General features: G+C 47.4%; 1 protein-coding gene across 1 annotated transcript in view; it reads left to right on the top strand.

Moving 5' to 3' along the window:
• VAT1 (vesicle amine transport 1) overlaps positions 1–10,981 on the top strand; it is a 36,819-nt gene extending 25,838 nt beyond the window's left edge. The window contains 6 exon segments of the mRNA XM_033169892.1: positions 2–85; positions 87–120; positions 1,171–1,341; positions 2,080–2,169; positions 6,013–6,254; positions 10,785–10,981. Coding sequence (XP_033025783.1) covers positions 2–85; positions 87–120; positions 1,171–1,341; positions 2,080–2,169; positions 6,013–6,254; positions 10,785–10,889 — 726 coding nt within the window. The 3' untranslated portion in view covers positions 10,890–10,981.
• Positions 10,982–18,970: the final 7,989 nt, after the last annotated feature.

The following is an 18,970-nucleotide window of genomic DNA, read 5'->3' as shown; positions in this document are numbered from 1 at the left end:
GGGAATGAGTTTCGAGGAAGCGGCTGCCTTTTTGGTCAACTACATCACCGCCTATATGGTCCTCTTTGACTTCGGCAACCTGCGACCCCAACCAGAGCGTCCTGGTCCACATGGCAGCAGGTAACCAAGGATCCCCCCCCCCCCTCTGCAGTAGGAAGCTATAGATCAATGAAAGAGGAACTGGCAGAGCGGTCCTTGACCTCCTGCTTCTCTTCCTCCACTACGAATGTCTTCATTACATTTGTATCCTTCCTTCTCCCCAAGATAGTGCGCAAGGTTCTCTTCTTACGCCCACCCTTTCCCCGCACGTCACAAGGCAGTTTGGTCAAAGCTGGGGTCATGGTTTTGTTTCTCTCTAACAAGCCGGGATCACGACCAGGCTTAGCTGCTGTAGAAACCCTAGCTCATTACGGAGAAAGAACCCACAATTCCAGGTTCAGACATCGCACTGATCTGAATTCTTGGACCTGGTGCGCCATAGGAAGGAGAGTGAAAACAGGCTATGCGCACCAGCATTCTGCTCACGTATGTTGTTGACGTGTGAGCGCAGCCATTGCGCGATAGAACGGGACCTCCTAGTCATTGCCAAAGTGTTTAATTGTTGTGGTTCTCAAACTAGCTTAATTCGATAGCATAGATCAGAGGCCGCCTATCTTTGGGGGGGCCCGTGGGAATGCTTGCAAACTGGAGAAATGATGTGAGCACCGCAACTTATTCTGTTGGCTAAAATATGCTTCTTTCTATCCTGATTTCAGGGGTGGGGGCCCTGTGGGTGCCAGGTTCCTGGCTTATATATCCTCTTGAGGCTTTTAAAAAAGTATCTGTAGAATATGCTTCTTTCGATCCAAATTTCCGGGGTGGGGGCCCTGTGAGGACCCGGTTCCTGGCATACTTATTCCCTTGAGGCTTTTTTGATTTGATATTACCAGAGAGAACATCTCTGATGGATCTTAACTTAGGCAAGTTTAGGCCCGGGAAGCGATGAATGCGATAAGACTTCTGCGAAACCAACTTTTCCTTGGCTCTTCATAAGCTAATCCACGTCTTCTGTATGGGCCAACGCAGCAGCACGGTCTACTCAATTTGGCAGCGAGTGGGGACAATATTTCTCAAGTTGGCCAGTGGTGCCGCAGTGCAGGGCTTCACTTTCCTCTGTTTCCTCCCTTCCAGGTGGCGTGGGGACCGCAGCCGTCCAGCTCTGCAAAACTGTGGAGAACGTCACCGTTTTTGGCACAGCTTCTGCCTCCAAACATGAAGCCCTCAAGGAGAATGGGGTCACCCACCCCATTGACTACCGGGCAGCTGATTATGTGGCAGAAGTGCGGAAAATCTCTCCCAAAGGTCAGTGACAGAGCAGAGGGAGAGAGTTCTGGAACAGGGTTGCAGCAGGCAAAGTGTTCCTCCATATAACTAGACCTTTGGCCCTTACTATCTGTGGCCTTTTTAGAAGTGTATGGATGTTTTTTTTAAAAAAAAATTCTCTTCCTCCTGGTTTTAACGTACCTATGTGGGGTTGTATTGTCTGCCTGCCTGCCTGTTGGATTGGTTGAACGTTGCTTTGGGGTTACCCTGGGCAAGATAAAGTGACCAACAAATTTTATAATAACAATAAAATAATAATTATCATTATCTCCATTTCTGGGTTTCTGCTTGTGATGTGGTTTTCAGCTGAATTGTGCTAACCTGTTGCAAAACTCCACAAAGGTTTCTTTTTTTAAATATTCTGATTTGTGAAGCTGTTAAGGAGATCTTGGGTGATTAATCGTAGGAATTTAAATGGAACAATTAATTCTCCTGATAAAAACGAGGCCTGGAGATAAAAGCACTCTTTCCTTTCATTAGGCTAGAGTGCTGTTTAAATTTGGCCAGTGGAACACATCAAATTATAGCCTTTTCAATATTAAAAACAACAACAGGGCTTTCCCTTCTGCGTTTTTTTGGAATGTTCCCCTAAGCGAAATATGTTTACAACTGTCCAGAAACAGATGTTTCAGACGTGGAACTGGACATTTGTTCCCGAATACTGGAAGGTCCTTATAAATCTTTTGTAATGGCAACTTTCTCTCTCTGTCTTGTTAGGTGTAGATATCGTCTTAGACCCTCTGGGGGGTTCAGATACCACAAAAGGCTTTAATCTCCTGAAGCCAATGGGAAAACTAGTCACTTACGGTGAGTAAACAAAACTTGTTGGGTAAATGAATTTAGGCTCCACCCATCCCTGGAATCTTTTGAACCCTAAAGCGCAAACTCGAATCTCCGAATAAGAAAATGCCCCTGCGCATGTGCAGAATGCTGCGCTTTAAATGTGGAGCTCAGCTCTGCGCTGGAGCCAGTTTGCGATGCTCAAGGCTTAGCCTCTGGAGCCTGAGAAATGGAAAAATGTACAAGGACCGGCTTCCTGGGGTCAGACCAAAAGCTCCCATCTTTCTATCTCCAAAAGATCCTCTGAAGCACATTCCCCTTTATCTGAGTCGACTCAGCACCCTGCAGCTGTAACAGAAGCTTTGTGGCATGTGGGAGTCAAAACGCCAAAGCTGTTGAATGCTTCTCTTCCCCCTGCTTCCGGCAGTGAGCACACTGTAATTCTGTGCTTGCAGACAAAGCCTTTACACAGTCGAACTGGCAGCGGAGATAAGAATCTTGCAAACCCGGGGTGGCCATCTAGAAGTTTCAGAGCTGAAACTTGCAGGCGCCAACATGGTGTTCACTGTCATTTCCAGTCTTGCCCCCCTTCTGCAATGTAAAGACCCCACATACCAGGCTACCGTTTATGGTTGTGAATGCATTGCGAAACTTAAGTTTGTTTCAGCCCGATTTTGACCCTGCTTTTGACATAGATGGCCTACATTGGGAGAAGGAGGGTGGAGTCTAATTGATGATGATGATGATGATGATGATAATAATAATAATAATAATAATATAAAAAATTCTTTCCAGTAGCACCTTAGAGACCAACTGAGTTTGTTCTTGGTATGAGCTTTTGTGTGCTTGCACACTTCTTCAGATACACTGACACAGAAGTCACCAGATCCTTAAATATAGTGAGGGAGTGGGGAGGGGTATTACTCAGAAGGGTGGTGGGAATGGGTGATCAGCTGATAGGTGTGGAAAACCTGTTGACGACTCTTAACGGCTGCAATTAGTCTTGCAGGGAATGATGATGATAATAATAATAATAATAATAATAATAATAATAATAATAATAATAATGTTATTATTTATATGCTACCCATCTGACTGGGTTGCCCCAGCCACTCTGGGCAGCTTCCAACAGAATATTAAAAACACAGTACGACTTCCCAGAACAGGGCTGCCTTCAGATGTTTTCTAAAAGCCAAATGCAGTTGTACCTTGGTTGTCAAACGCCCTGGAGCTCGGACGTTTTGGCTCCCGAATGCCGCAAACCCAGAAGTGATTGTTCTGGTTTGCGAACGTTCTTTTTGGAACCCGAACATCCGACGGGGTTTCTGCGGCTTCTGATTGGCTGCAGGGGCTTCCTGCAGCCAATCAGAAGCTGTGATTTGGTTTTCGAACATTTGGAAGTCGAACGGACTTCCAGAACGGATTCCGTTCGACTTCCAGGTTATGACTGTAGTCATTTATTTCCTTGACATCTGACGGGAGGGCGTTCCACAGGGAGGGTGCCACTACCGAGAAGGCCCTCTACCTGGTTCCCAGTAACTTCACTTCTTGCAGTGAGGGAAATGCCACAAGGCCCTCAGAGCTGATGCTGCTAAGTCTCTCAGCGGCTATGGCCATCATTGGCCATGTTATCCTTCTGTGGTTCAGGGCCACCGAGTTCCAGTAGCTCTATCTTCCTGGATGGCCGCTTCTAGGAAGCTTCTAGGACATTCTGTACAAGATCTCAAAGTAGCTGTCTTATTACAAAAGAATTTCAGAAAGAGACTGGAAAGAGAAGTTGCTGAATTGCAACTTATTACCAAACTTAAAACCATGGAGAGACCTGGTCTGAATAGAGACAATGGATTCCTATCTCATTATACTTGATAAAGCTATTTTTAGCCATATCACCCCTTGCTTTTTCCTGTAAGTCCAATTGCAGTTGTTAACAGTCGTGAACAGGTTTTCCACACCTATCAGCCAATCACCCATTCCCACCACTCTTCTGAGTAATACCCCTCCCCACTCTCTCACTATATATAAGGGTCTGGTGACTTCTGTTTCAGTTACAGGTGGGTAGCCGTGTTGGTCTGCCATAATCATAGAAAATTCTTTCCAGTAGCACCTTAGAGACCAACTGAATTTGTTCTTGGTATGAGCTTTCGTGTGCATGCACACTTCTTCAGATACCTGAAGAAAGTGTGCATGCACACGAAAGCTCATACCAAGAACAAACTCAGTTGGTCTCTAAGGTGCTACTGGAAAGAATTTTCTGTTTCAGTGTATCTGAAGAAAGTGTACATGCACACGAAAGCTCATACCAAGAACAAACTTAGTTGGTTTCTAAGGTGCTACTGGAAGGAACTTTTTTATTTTGCTTCTAGGAAGTGTTACTGGAAGCCTACTGTTACCCTTTCTCCTGGCATTTGTGCCTTGTGGTTTATTCCTTGTGCTGCCTTTCAGCCACATGAAACCACCATCACCTGGGCTTCTGGAGTCTCGGCAGGTATTGATGATGGCCCCCTTCAAAACTCCAGGTGACCTCGCCCCATCACTCTTTGACATCTAATTGTGGTGAGGCACAGGAAGCCTTGAATTGGCTATCAGTAACGAACTAGATAAGGGCGATAAACTGAAGCTCAGTTGTATAATAGGGGAGGTACTGATGTAGCTCAGGGCCCCATTGTTCTGGAGGGGGAAAGTATAGGTCCTTGGCCTTTTAAGCCCTATGGGGCTGGGAACCTGGGTGCTGCAGAAATCATCTGCCTCCACTTCGGGCAGAGTAGCTAAATTGCACCTAGGAAGCCAAATCGTGCAATAGTGACGCTTTTCTTGAAATTAAGGCAATGTCCAAGCACTTGTTAAAATATTCCAAAGCCTTTACTAGCAGGCCATATAGCTAAAGAAGAATATACCGGTATGCAAAGGATTTACATTCCCATGCTCTTCCAAGCACAGATTTAAATTTTCAGCCTCTGCCTAAGAGACTGATCCACTGTGAGACAGCGGCTTTGAGCACACGCAGAGCTGCTTTGTCAGTTGCCCCTAAGCAACTCTTGTGTAATGGCACACAACGAAATTAACTCTCGAAACACCTGCAAATAACAATTAAGCACTCGGAACAATTACAGTGGTAATTACTAAACGATGACCCATGAAGATAACTGCAAGCCACAATGCATAAAATACTGCAATAATGCAAAACCACATAAAAGGAACAAATCGAGAAACAAAGACGCACAACTTATAAAATTGTGTGTGGTTTTTTTATATTAAAAAAAAAAAAATCCCCAATCTCCTCTTCTCCCTTCCCAGCTGCTTCTGCTGTTCTTAAAGTCATGGCCTGGGAGAGGCTACCAGGGTAATTGCTGAGCTAGACTTGACTGAGGTTGCCTATGTAGGTGAATAGAGTTAACCTTCCAAGACATCCTGTTTTGTTAGCCCCAAAATGGAAAACGAGCGAAGTCCCAATTAAAGAAGAATGGCAGCTTCCAGACCTAACATACAGAATAAGAGAACAAGGGGAACATAACGTTTAGAGAAGATTGGAAAATGTTTATTGAATATATGGGGGGGGGAATTGTGTGCACTTGAAAATGTTGGCGGCATTAAGATAAATTCAACAGTGTATGTAAGTTTCGATGGGTGTAATAATGGAATACTGAATGGTATAGTTTATGTAAAATATGCCGGGATTTAAGATTTGCAAAATGAACCATGGAGAGAGAGAAGAAGGGAAGTCATTGATATTTTAAGGCTATTTAAATGAGTATTCTAAATTGCAAAACAGAAAATTTGATTAAGATTTACATATATATGAAACAAGGCATCCTGGCCTATGTGCAGCAGCAGCCAGGCAGTTGCTAAATGACAGGTCTTTCCGCGTGGCAGGTGTCGCCAACTTGCTAACAGGGCAGAGGAAGAACCTGATGGCCATGGCAAAGACCTGGTGGAACCAGTTCAGCATCAATGCCTTGCAGCTCATGCATCTCAACAAGTCTGTCTGCGGCTACCACCTGGGTTACCTAGACGAGGAGGTGGAGCTCTTGAGCAGTGTGGTGAACAAGCTGGTTGCGCTCTACAACCAAGGCAAAATCAAGCCCAAGGTGGACTCCGTCTGGCCCTTTGATCAGGTGAGTGTGGGCGGCAGCGCAACGGGCTCGTCTCGTGCTTAATGCGATCGGTTTTTAGGTGTGATTTCAGGGCTTTCATTGCCATTAACTGGAGATAAAGGGGAGGCCCTCCATTTAGGTGCAGGAAATCAAAGGTAGCCCTATAGGATTGGGGGTGGCTGGGTGGGACCTGGCTTGTACACATGCAAAGAGGCTTTAATAATAATAATAATAATAATAATAATAATAATAATAATAATAATAATACATTTTTATTTATACCCCGCTCTTCCCCGCCAAACCGGGCTCAGGGCGGCTAACACCAATAAAATCACAACAAAAACATAAAACAGTTCATTAAAATGCAGATTAAAATACAATTTAAAACTAAATCTAAACTTCAGCCTCATTTTTAAGTAGCCCACCCCAAAAGAACGAAACATCAGGGTTAAACTGAAACCAACCCAAAGGCCAGGTGGAACAGCTCCGTCTTGCAGGCCCTGCGGAAAGATGCCAAATCCCGCAGGGCCCTGATCTCTTGTGCCAGACTGTTCCACCAAGTCGGGGCCAGTACTGAGAAGGCCCTGGCCCTAGTTGAGGCCAACCTAGCTCCACACACCAAGGAGTGTCGCGGCGACAACTCCCTCCCTAGCACCACTCTCTGTCCCCGACCTGAGATAAAGGAGCGCAGCCATTGTCGGACTGAGCCCTGAATCCCCACATCGGCAAGACGGTGGTCCAAAAGATCGTGGTCGACCATATCAAAGGCTGCTGATAAATCTAAAAGGATCAGCAGGCCCGATCCGCCTCGATCCAGCTGTCTACGGAGATCATCCATTAGCGCCACCAAAGCTGTCTCGGTCCCATAACCAGGGCGGAAGCCGGACTGGAATGGGTCCAAAGCCAATGTAGGTATGAGCACAAGCTGAACAGGAGCCAGCAGCGAGATGCAGCAGCTAAAAAGGCTAACACGACCTTAGGCTGCGTTAACAGGAGCACGGTCTCCAGATCACGCAGGGAACAATGGTTCTGCTCTGTTCAGGTTGCGTTGTGGATCTGGGTGTGCCACATATAACAAAAAGACGTTGCTAAACAGTGTTGTGTTTCCAGGGGAGGGTGACCACAGTGGTGAGGAAGCTGGAAACCGAGCCCTGTGAGGAAAGAGTTGAAATAGCAGGGTGATGTGAAAGTCAAGGGGGAGGGGAGCATTTTAGCGTTCTTCAGGAGGTGGCGTAGACTAGGGTCCCGTCCACGCCATACAGCATTTAAACGCACACTGGTTCCCTCCAGGAATTATGGGAATTGTATCTTACGCGTTACGGACTGGCTGAATGCAGGGGAGCGGTGGGAGGAACCAGCTGGGGAAGAAGACTCTGAGCCCAGGGATGGGTGGTGGAACAGAGGAAGAAGAGGGAGCTGACTGGGAGGAGGAGGTGTCGGAAGCTGAAAAGGCAACAGGGTTTAGTGAGCTGGGAGAGTCTGTGGCAGAGTGCAGTTCAGAGTCAGAAGTAGAGGCTGAAGCAGGAGAGGAGGGGGGCCAAGAGGCAGAGATGAAGCAGACTGGGAAGAGTCTGCTGTTTGCAACCAGCTCCCCCCCACCCCTGGTCTCCTAGAACCAGGAGAGGCATGGAGAGAGCGGATGAGAAGTTAGCTCCAGGCAGACACAGGTGGTGGCCTGCAAGGCTTCACGGCATTGATGGGAGATGGCGGCAGTAGCGGTGGCAGACTGCAAGGCCTTGCGGCAGCGGCACACACAATGACAGCCTGTGAGGCCTTGCGGCGGTGATAGTGGCGGCAGTAGTGGCGGCGGCCTGCAAGGACTCGCAGCAGTGGCGGGAAGTGGCGGCAGCAGACTGCAAGGGCTTGCGGTGGCGACGGAAAGTGGCAGCAGTAACGCCACTGGCCTGAGAGGCCTTGCAGTGGTGACAGGATTTGGCAGCAGAAGTGGCAGCGGCCTGCAAGTCCTCCTGGCGGTAGTGGGAGGCGGTGGCAGAAGCTGTGGCAGCCTGCTTCAGCGAGGCCTCAGCTTCTGCCGCTGTCTCCTGCCGCCACTGCAAGGCCTCACAGGCCGCCACTACTGCTACCGCCATGGCAAGGCCTTGCAGACCACCACTACTGCCACCACCACTGCAAGGCCTCACAGGCCACCACTATTGCCACTGCCATGGCAAGGCCTTGCAGGCAGCTGCCACTTCTGCCACTGCCACCCACTGCCGTGGCAATGCTTTGCAGGCTGCTGATTATTGTGCCCCTGCTGCCAGGCTGCCACTGCTTCTGTCCCTCCCCTGCTGTTGTTGATTCTGCTGCTGCCGCTTCTGCGTCCTAGCAGTCCTGCTGGCAGTCCCAGATTATTTGTATTCACTATGACTCATCACCGTACTTTGGATTCCCCTGAATACCACCATTTGGTAGCCAATTCCAAAACCAAAAGTCCTGTTGGGATGCAGTTTGGCTTGCCTACGGATGAAACTGAGTGTGTCTCGGTTGATAATGGTGTCATTTAACCATTTTAGACCCCTAAGTACTAGTAGTCATCAGGACATTGTCCCCTGTTCGCCTCTGTATAGCTCCTTCCTTATATCAGATACCGCCATATATCGATATATCGTGATGTCCGGCTGGTGATATGTTGTGATACTGATAACCAGTTATCGCTCAGCCCTAGTGTGGAGAGCAGGGTGATTTCACACAAAGCCTTTCACTGCCTGACTTTGCGTTTAGTCATGTGGCGGGGTGCTGTGGGGAGCGAGTGAAGAAATAGTTGAGTCATTGGGTCACATGTGTATTTGCTGCTTATTAAGAGAGAGAAAGAACAGGGGACAAACCCAACCCCAGCAAATCTAGTGGTGGGCGTTAGTGAGTAAGTGCATTGTGTGTTTTTTTTTCCTTCCACAAAAGGTCCCCAGTTCAATACTTTGCCTCTCCAGGCAGGACGGCAAGAGAAACCCTAGTTCAGATTTAGGCAGCACTGAGCTGGATAGACCCAACCGCCTGACTCTCTGTGACAACCACTCTTCCCATTCGTGGCATTTGCCTCTTGCGCAGGGCTGAGCTTTTTAAAAGAGGCCCCCGGGCGCTGAACCCTTGTTTAGAAATCTCCTGCCCTTGTTGCCTTACATGTTCCAAGACCTGACACTGAAAAGTGGCTTGGGAAGTGAGCAATGTTTTGGAGCTGTTGCTGCAGTCACCTCTTATTGGGGGTGGGGGAAGAAGAGAGGCAGGTGACCCAGAAAGGAGGCAAGGGGGGGATTCTCCTGAGATTATCTCCTTCCGTTGCCTCCTGCACACAGTAACAAGTGGATTCCTGCCACTTTTATTTAAGCTGAAAACGTGTGGGGTGGAAAGGAAAAAAAAGTGCTCCTTTGCTGCATCTGAGCTGTAAAAAGCTCCTGTTCCTTGAAATCTGTTTCTAAAAAGGGTTAAGGAATTGCAGAATCAGAAGAATCTAGGGGGACGGAGAGGGATTTGATAGCTCCTGAATGCAACATTACTTTCTACTGTTAGGATGGTTCATTAGCAGTTGGTAAGGTACGCGGGTGGCGCCGTGGTCTAAACCACTGAGCATCTTGGACTTGCCGATTGGAAGGTCGGTGGTTCGAATCCCCACGACGGGGTGAGCTCCCGTTGCTCTGTCCCAGCTCCTGACAACCTAGCAGTTCGAAAGCACACCAGTGCAAGTAGATAAATAGGTGCTGCTGCGGTGGGAAGGTAAACGGCATTTCCATGCGCTCTGGTTTCCGCCACGGTGTCCAGTTGCGCCAGAAGCGGTTTAGTCCTGCTGGCCACATGACCCGGAAAGCTGTCTGTGGACAAACGCCGGCTCCCTCGGCCTGAAAGCGAAATGAGAGCTGCAACCCCATAGTCGCCTTTGACTGGGCTTAACTGTCCAGGGGTCCTTTACCTTTTTATTAGCAGTAACTCTGCTAACCTAGCAGTTTGAAAGCACGTCAAAGTGCAAGTACATAAATAGGTACCACTCCAGTGGGATGGTAAACGGCGTTTCTGTGCGCTGCTCTGGTTCGCCAGAAGCGGCTTAGTCATGCTGGCCACATGACCCGGAAGCTGAATGCCGGCTCTCTCGGCCAATAAAGCGAGATGGGCGCCGCAACCCCAGAGTTGTCCGCGACTGGACCTAATTGTCAGGGGTCCCTTTACCTTTACTGCTACGGTAAAAAGGAAACGCTCACACATTGAATTGCGAACTGGCTGAGTTTGTTGGCAGTGGATGTTGCAAAAGCCGCAGCTGTCTGAATAGCATTCAAGGACTGCCCAAATGCATGAAGCGTTCTTCAATCCAAGGGTGAAAATCAGTGGCAGGGTACTTCTGTTTCTGGGGAGCGCCAATCTCCATTTGGGTATCTGGCAATATTGCAGATGGATTTTTGACCCGATTCCAAGGGGACCAGTTCCGAGAGATTCCCACAATTGTCTTTGCCGCCTAAGAAGATTGATGTGTTGTATTTTTTCTGGGGGGTGGGGGTTTGCGACTAGTGCCAGCTGACAGACCCTTAAGGAATAAAATGAAGCCCCTCATCCTTCTCCCCCCTGCAGGTGGTAGATGCCATGAAGCAGATGCAAGAGAAGAAAAACGTTGGGAAAGTTGTGCTGATTCCCGAAGCAGCGCCGAAGGACGAAAGCAAAGAAGCAGAGAACTAAAGTGAAAAGGCGTGGGTGGATTGTCTGACCTCAGGTCCTCATGTTGTTGTATTTTTGGGTTGTGTTATTTTTTATTTTATTTTTTATTTTTGCAAAACCCTGTCCCCCCCCCCCACTCCCCATGTCTGACCCTTTGATGGAAGGAAGTAGGAATGGGCATATAGATCTCTCACTGCTGTTCATGGAATAAGTGGTGTAAGGACCGAAAAGACACACGTGTTGTCGTCGGTTGGTGGCCTCTAGAGGCGATGCAAGCTTCTGGGTTTCACAAAACGCTTCGCGCAAAAGTTTGCACCATCTCTAAAGCTTTGGCCGGCCTCCTTTCAAAAGTAAATAAATAGAAGGTATTGATCCTGCATCTCTGCTCTTGTAGCATTAACACTTCATTAAAGGAATAACAAGGCACAATGTGAGCGTGCAGGTGCCTGAGTCAAGTACACATCCACTGAAATTTCCTCTTGATTTCTGGATCCTTCTTTTACCTTTATTTGTAACCTACCCACAACTCCACAAAATCCACGCCGAATTCACCTCCTGAGCCGCCTTCTCTTCCCACCCAGTCCCTCCCCTGCCTCTGGTGACTAATGACTTTAGAGCACGTAAAACTCGCATTATTATTACGGCAGCCATCGAAAGTCTCCATGGAAACGGAGCTTCAAACCTGCCGCTTCCGATGGGCACATTTAATAAGCAGGACACATCCAACTTTTCCAGCTCTGCTGTGACAAGAAGAATGGAGGAGAGGGAGAGAATTGTGCCTCTGCGTTGCCTTGATGCAGATACGCCCTTGATCCTGTCCATATCTTAGCATATCTAAACCATTTTTTTAAATAAATAAAAACCTGCCCTGCAATGATTATATGAAGGAGGCAACAGAAAGCACCTGGGTTTCTTTTGAGAGACACCTTGGGGGTTTTTCTCCACTTTAGTTGGGTTGTGTAGACACATACACAACGGTGCCAAACAGCTGACTAGTCTGCAATCAGCTGGCTTGTCGGCAATCTCAAAAAAATTGTGCTATTGCTTGCAGAATCAGCTGCCCCGGTCATGTAAATGGCACATGACTTGGTGGTTGGATGTTTGAATGGGGAAAACAATCTATACGCAATCTGGCTGGAGGGAGGGACATTGAAACCCTTCCCCCGCTGCAACTCTTGGCCGTCGTTTTTCTTTGAGAGCAAAAGCACCTTCAGGTGCGTAGCACAGGCCGGTTGCCTTCCAGAACACAGCTAGCAGAATTACACGCTGGCTAAATATTCCCTTTACGTTTGCATTTCCTGTCAGGCTGTGGGAGGACAGACAGTGAAATTTAGCAGTTGTCTGCAACGAGCAGAGAGTTTCTGCTTCCGGTCCTGTCACTTTTGGTTAGTGGTCTGTGTGGAAAATGAGTCACTGTGCTGCCTTAAGCTGTGTAGGCGGCTCTGTTGTGCTTATATCCAGGTTCATCTGCCACTTCGGTGGGCTCTAATCTCTTCTTCGAAACCTCCAAACCTCCTTTCCCCCCTCTCTTCCATTTCAGCAAACCTCTCGACCTTTTTACATCCTCGGGCCACAGAACATCGCTCTGTAGCTCGACCACATGGAGTCAGTTAAAAATTGCGCCAGTTCTGAGTTTTCCCTCCAAGCATTGCTGCATCTGCCTTGGGGTAAGCTCTGGCCCACCTTCCAGGAAGCTGCCCTAGGTCAAACCAAAGGGATCCAACTCGCTTCCCCAGTCCCCTTCCTTGATGTTTGTACCTGGCAAAGGCAACAAACCTCCGAGGGTAGCGTTCTGCCTTGGCCTGACGTGAAGAACCGATAAACAGCACAGGGAATCGCAGCAGTGAAACCTGGACATTTGTCTCCGTTTCCCTTTCCCCCTCTTCCCAGCCCCGTAGTGAGAGTGGAAGGCAACCGTGGGCTGTGTTTTGGTTCAAGGCAAACCCTTGGTGCCCCCATGATTCATTTCAGGACTGTAGTCTCGCAGGCCCTTAGGTGCCAGGAATTGCCTGCAGGAGTGTTTCCTCCTCATCTTACGGTAGTAATAATAATAATAGGTAGGAAGGGATAGAGAAAAGTGACCAAAAACAGACTTTTTCAAGTTACAGGTGGGTAGCCGTGTTGGTCTGCCATAGTCAAAACAAAATAAAAATTTCTTTCCAGTAGCACCTTAGAGACCAACTTAAGTTTGTTCTTGGTATGAGCTTTCGTGTGCATGCACACCTGAAGAAGAAGTGTGCATGAAGAAGTGTGCATGCACACGAAAGCTCATACCAAGAACAAACTTAGTTGGTCTCTAAGGTGCTACTGGAAAGAAATTTTTTATTTTGTTTAGACTTTTTCAAGGCATTCTCTTCAGCTACACACACACGCAACAAACAGGTCCATTAGCAATTTCTGCGAGGGAGCTAGGCAAGGAGGTTTCTTACGCCATCGGCACGGAAGGTAACTTGATCTTAACAACCAAAAACCAGGAGGATTATTCTAAGCAAAAGCTGCAAAGAGGAACTATTTTCTTTTTCCTTGCTGTGCCTCTTTCCTTGTCCCAGGATGTATTGTCCTTCCCTCCACGTAAAGTGCTGGAACTTTTTTTGGGGGGGGTGGGTGGGTGTCCCATCTTCTCAAGCAACTTGGATTTCAGGCCATTTAGCATGGGTCAAGCATCCTTCGTCCTACCATGCCATGCTGAGCGAAGGGTATTGCAAATGTCAGATCTGCCTGCAGGCGGTCGCAGGTTCAGTCCTTGCCGGCTGTTGTTGAAAGATGTCGGGAAAGACTCCCAGCTGTGAACTCCTGGCCACCTGCGCCCCATATTCTGACTTGGCACAAGCCGGCTTAACGTACGTTCGTAAGGCAAGGCCGGCTGGCTAGCCACCATCTCACAGATCAGTCAGATGCAGCCCAGGCCAATATGGGCTTTTTTTTTAGTGGAGAGCAGCTATACTGAAGAACAAACAGAGCCTGGTGACTTGCTGAGGCTGCGAACCTCCCAACATAGTCCTTTCTTCTCCTGTAAGTCCAGGTCACTTTTGTGTTCACCCAGCAGTAAGCCCCGCTGAGTTCAGCGGGACTTACTCCAAGGTAAGTTTGCTTAGGATTGGAACATTTGCAGGCGGGACTCCCAACTCTGCCGTGTGCTAAGTGAAAAAAAAAGAAAACACTCCCCAAACACATGGAGCTTCCATCTCCCACAGAGAGAGGGGAAATGGTGCAAAAAATCGCTAATCCGTGTTTTTTTTAAATATATATCTCCTCCTTTCTATCTTGCCTTCCTCCTTGCTGCTGCCTGGTGCCTTATTCCTGATGGCATTCCAAAACTCTTGTAACCTCATCCTGTTTAATACTGCAAGGGACCAGCCTTGCCTTGGTAAGAAGAACTTCTATGCTGCATTGCTACTCCACCCCACCCGTCACCAGTGCCTTGTTCAGACATTGAGTAAGGTCTATCTAACCCCAGAAGCCTTTTGCCAAAATCTTGAGTTGTTTAGAAGATGGCTCGTATTTTACACAAGCAGCGACGGGGCTTGCACATTTCAGTGTGCCTCTGCGCAAGCGCACGAACCCGTGGTGCTCTCTGAGAACTTGAGCTGAGCTCTCCCGAGATCCCAAACGCCGGGAACCATTGGGACATTTTCAGAGATGCGCTGAGGAAGTCTTTCTGCTGTGCAGTCTTTACACACGCCTGCTCAAAAGTAAGACCTACTGTGCTCAGTTAGACTTCCTCCCAGGTAAAATATATGTAGGGTTGCCGCCTTAAATCTTCCATAGCACCAATTCTGAATATTAATGTGCTTTAGGAAGCCACAAGGAGCATGAATTTGGCTCGGTAGCTTTTTTTTTTTTTTTTAAAGGTTACCCCACTGCTCTTGGGAAGAGAGAGGTGAAAAGGCATTAGACCCATGTGCAAAAACGCTTAGAAAAACCAGAAGACATTAACTTGTAGCAACAAGTAGTGATGGTCCTATTCCCTTCCTGGTTTTTTCTGTTTTTTTGCCCCCAACACACCTGACAGTCCTGTATCACTCCTCCTGAACAGTAAAATATCTCCCCCTTTGTGCTAGACATTTAACACAGACTTGTCTTAGTGCCCAGTACTTAAAGTTTTTTGTTTTTTTTTAAAGATACAGGAGACACCCAATCTTAAAGCACTGTAACTTTGCTCTTTGTTGCCTTGCTGATTAACACTGTAATCTTGAATTTTATAGTTAACGCCCCCTTATTTTGTGACTTAATTGTGTGAGAGTATGAGTGTTGAGTGTGTGTTTTAAGACAACTGTTTTTTTTTTTTTTTAACGGGCCGCAGGTATTAAATAAAGGCCCTTGGCCCTCTTAAAAAATAATAATTTGTTAAAACTGCATGTACTTAACTTCAAGGACCAAAGTGGGGGTGGGGGTGGGGAAATGTCACCTGAGTTTTCTTGACTCCAAAGGGCAAAACTTGTCACAGTAAGGACGCTCTTTCTGTACGGATTTTTGTTGCACTGTTTCAAGAAAAGATGAACTGGCGTTTTGAGCTGAAACGAGGCAGGTGAACGCTGCTGTTTAGGATATGGGTGGGCTATAATGGAGGGCCAAAAGTCTGAACAATTCAACTGCAAGTGTGCCTTTTAACCCTCTCTCCCCTCCCGCTCAATGGACTTTAAGCACAACACCACACCCAAGCTATTACTGAATGCAATGAGACTAGGAGTTTCACTGAATCACTGCCTTTCTAAGCTACTGGATCCCATGTGAGATACAGCTCGCCGCATTTTGGTGTGGCGTGGACAGCACCAGTTTCCATGTAAGGAACCATTCACACATCATAGATCTGAGAGGCAAAGTTGCCTCAGTGTGATTTAAAAATAATAATAACAATCACGTGCCAAAGTTAGCACCTGCGTTGATGCCTGAGGTAAAACTCAACTGAGCACGGATTTTATCCAGAAAATCCTCACGATGTTGGGCCTCCTTGCAAAATATCAAAATCAGAGTTGCCTAATGAACGTGCCTAATGCACGTTCCTATTGAGTGTTGTCTGTAACTCTCTTGGTGGTGGGGGGAGCTGGGAGTGGGTTAAAAGCACCCGATTTTCCCCAACTCTACGATAAAGAACATTGATCCTCAGGCAGATTGGCAGGACACACCAGACTTGGCATAAACATCCTTCAGAATTTGAGGAGTTGCCAATCTGCGCCGCTCTTCCCCCCCCCCAAAAAAAACGTTCTCAAGTTTTGGGCTGGGTCGAGCTTGGCTCGCGGAAACGTTAAGAAGGAACATTGCGTGAGAGATGGTGGAAGGGAAAACTAGAGTCGAGGTGGCCGAGGGAGGGGAGGAAGATGCAAGGAAGGCCCTGCCTGTGTCAAGACATTTTATTTGCATGTTTGTGTTTTTTTTGTGTGGTGTCGTCCGTCTTGAGTGACAAGTGAGGAGCCTCCAGGCGTTTACGGTCCGGCAGGTGTGCCTGATGCAGCTCAAATCACCTGTGGAGCCGCCACTAATGTTGCCAGATACCCTTAAGGCCTGAGGCGCCTCTGCTGAGCGAAGGGCAGTTAGCAGCCAAGGGCACATTGGCCACAGTCCCTTTCACTGCAGCCTGTGGCACGACGTCTCATTCGTTCCTCTTTTGATGGTTCGTGATGAGCAGCTTGTGTGTTTTCTTATGGTTCAAGACGCTTCTTTTAAAAGTCTCTCGTATGGTGTTTCGAAAGAAGCTCGCTCTTTTCTGCTTGCGCACGTGTGTGTGTGTATGTGTGTGCGCGCGGGTCAACCACGCAAATGTGCCAATGCTGTTTACACAGATTTCAGGCATGAAATGCTAGTCTGCCTAATGTTACCATATGCCTTATGTGTTTTCTGGGTGTTCATTAAAAGCATAACGAAAAAGAAAGACAAAGAGTTGTCCTGTGATCCTTGGCTCTTCCATTCATTCAAAAGCAAGTTTGGTGTTTGTTGGCTCTGGGCTTTGCAGCCAAGGATGAGAATCCTTTGTTATTTGTGTTTTCTGGGAAGTTTCAGAAAGTTTCCAGGTCCACAGCTGGCGGGGAGAGGTACAGGAGTATGTTCACATGGCTGTAACTTGCCACATCTGCCAACTGGGGGAAAAAATAATAATATAATGGTACTCTACATGTGAAGAAAGACTTGGCACATTATGAGTTCAGAAAAAAAGACAATCCTAAGGAAGAGTTATAAAACTGTGGGCAGGCAGGAGAAAAATAAAACTTCTCTTTATTATAACTTCACAATTTCTTTTTTATATATATAATATTTTTATTAAATTTTCCAATTAATCAAACTAAAATCGTAACATACAAATGCACGCAAATCCTCGCTCTGCCGAGCTACGACTTCCCTCCATCACGTCAGCAGGTTTTCTAGTCCAATCTAATCACGCAGTTTCTTTCTTGTAACTTCACAATTTCTAGGTGCTGTGTCCTTGCATTCAGAATACCAGGCTTCCTCAAACTCGGCCCTCCAGATGTTTTGTTTTTTTTGCCTACAACTCCCATGATCCCTAGCTAGCAGGACCAGTGGTCAGGGATGATGGGGACTGTGGTCTTAAAACATCTGGAGGGCCGAGTTTGAGGAAGCCTGGAATAGATTCTGGATTTCAACTTTCGTCTTGCAAACTTTCTAAGGCAAAAAACTTCGTTCATATGGCCCACGACATGTCTGTGTTACATATTCATATTGGTTTTTATTTGTAATCTTATTGCATCTTTTATTCTTCGCATATTGTATTACAATTTGAATTCTATGGAATGCAATTGTAATGCGTTAACACATAAAACCAGAAATGCAATCAAATTCATACAGCACCCAGCACAGTGTGTTACGATTGCTATAACAGGCAGAAAAACCAATTGTCTGCCATCAGCTGTTTTTCGAGTGGTACGTGGAAAAACACTTGGGAAGCATTGTTCTAAGTTATATATTTGGTCTATCGGTGCAACACAGGGTCCATTACAGTTACAGCCGCATTTAAAGATAAGCAAACCTTGCAGTGTACAGCAGACTGGGCAACCTGGTCATCATGGAGAAGGAAGCAAGACTGGAGAATTAATACAGCTTTATTTGCAAGTTTCTCAAATGCTCAAGCTACAAGGCACAAGTGGCGAGACAGGACAAGAGCTTTTATTTAAAGTAGACCCGCAACTTGCAGGGGCGTTACATTTTGGGCCTAGCACTTAAAACCAAAACTGCATATACTCAAGATACACCCGGTGCCATGGCAGGTGCATTTGCCAAAGTCTTCCCCCCGCCTGGCCACGCATCCCCTTAATTTTCTTTTTAATTTGCCAGGTGTGTCAAGCTGAATGCGCACCAGTAGGCAGCCGGTCTACTGTGTGTGCTTGCTTTTCAACCCCTCCCTCCCTCCCTCCCTCCCTGAGGACAATTCTCCCTGCAAGGCTAGGAGCGAGATCACAACGCCGAGATCTGAAAGCCTGGGAGACCCTCCCCACGTTCCTTTGTCCTCTTCTCCCAGCAATAGTGTAGCTTTAGGCCTGGCACCGAATCAGATGCACAAATGACTTACTGCTTTCAAAGCTTGTAGGGTGACCTGAGCAAGAGTGGCCTTCATCCCACTTCCCTGCCCCCTTGCCTTTTGCGTGAGAATTGCTCTTGCGTAAACGCCTGCCTGGTAGGCTCTGATGTAGGAGAAGGAAAAAGCCAGTGGGGAGCAGGATCTCTCCTTCCTTCCCCAAGGGGAAGGAGGGATTCTGGTTCTTCCCACCCTCAGCCTGACCTTCCTGAAGATCAGAGAGCCTCTGCAAAGATTGGGAGTGGCTGAGTAGCCCTGGCTGAGAACCACTTGCCTGCCTTTGCGGATAGGAGCAGATCCACCCACCCCAACAGAGCATGTGTTTGCAATTCTGACATTTCTGCATGCTGAGCGAGTCCTTCCAAGTGAGAACTTACACCAGCCTCTAGTCTTTAGAAGCTTGGAGGGCAGGGCCTGGAAACTTGTTGGGACATCTATGCCACTTAAATCCAGTTCTGAACTGCTTGCCCTGCTCCTGAACCGCGGCTGCTGAGCCTGTATACAAATCTATTTCTTACTTCCAAGTAAGAAAGAGACTCTGCTTGCATGTTTTGGGGCAGGAGCCGGGACAGGGAGC

Source organism: Lacerta agilis, chromosome 14, assembly GCF_009819535.1.
Source record: "Lacerta agilis isolate rLacAgi1 chromosome 14, rLacAgi1.pri, whole genome shotgun sequence".
In the NCBI taxonomy this organism is placed as follows: Eukaryota; Metazoa; Chordata; class Lepidosauria; order Squamata; family Lacertidae; genus Lacerta; species Lacerta agilis.
The sequence above is the reverse complement of the archived record's forward strand: the minus strand, read 5'-3'. Positions and strand labels throughout refer to the sequence as shown.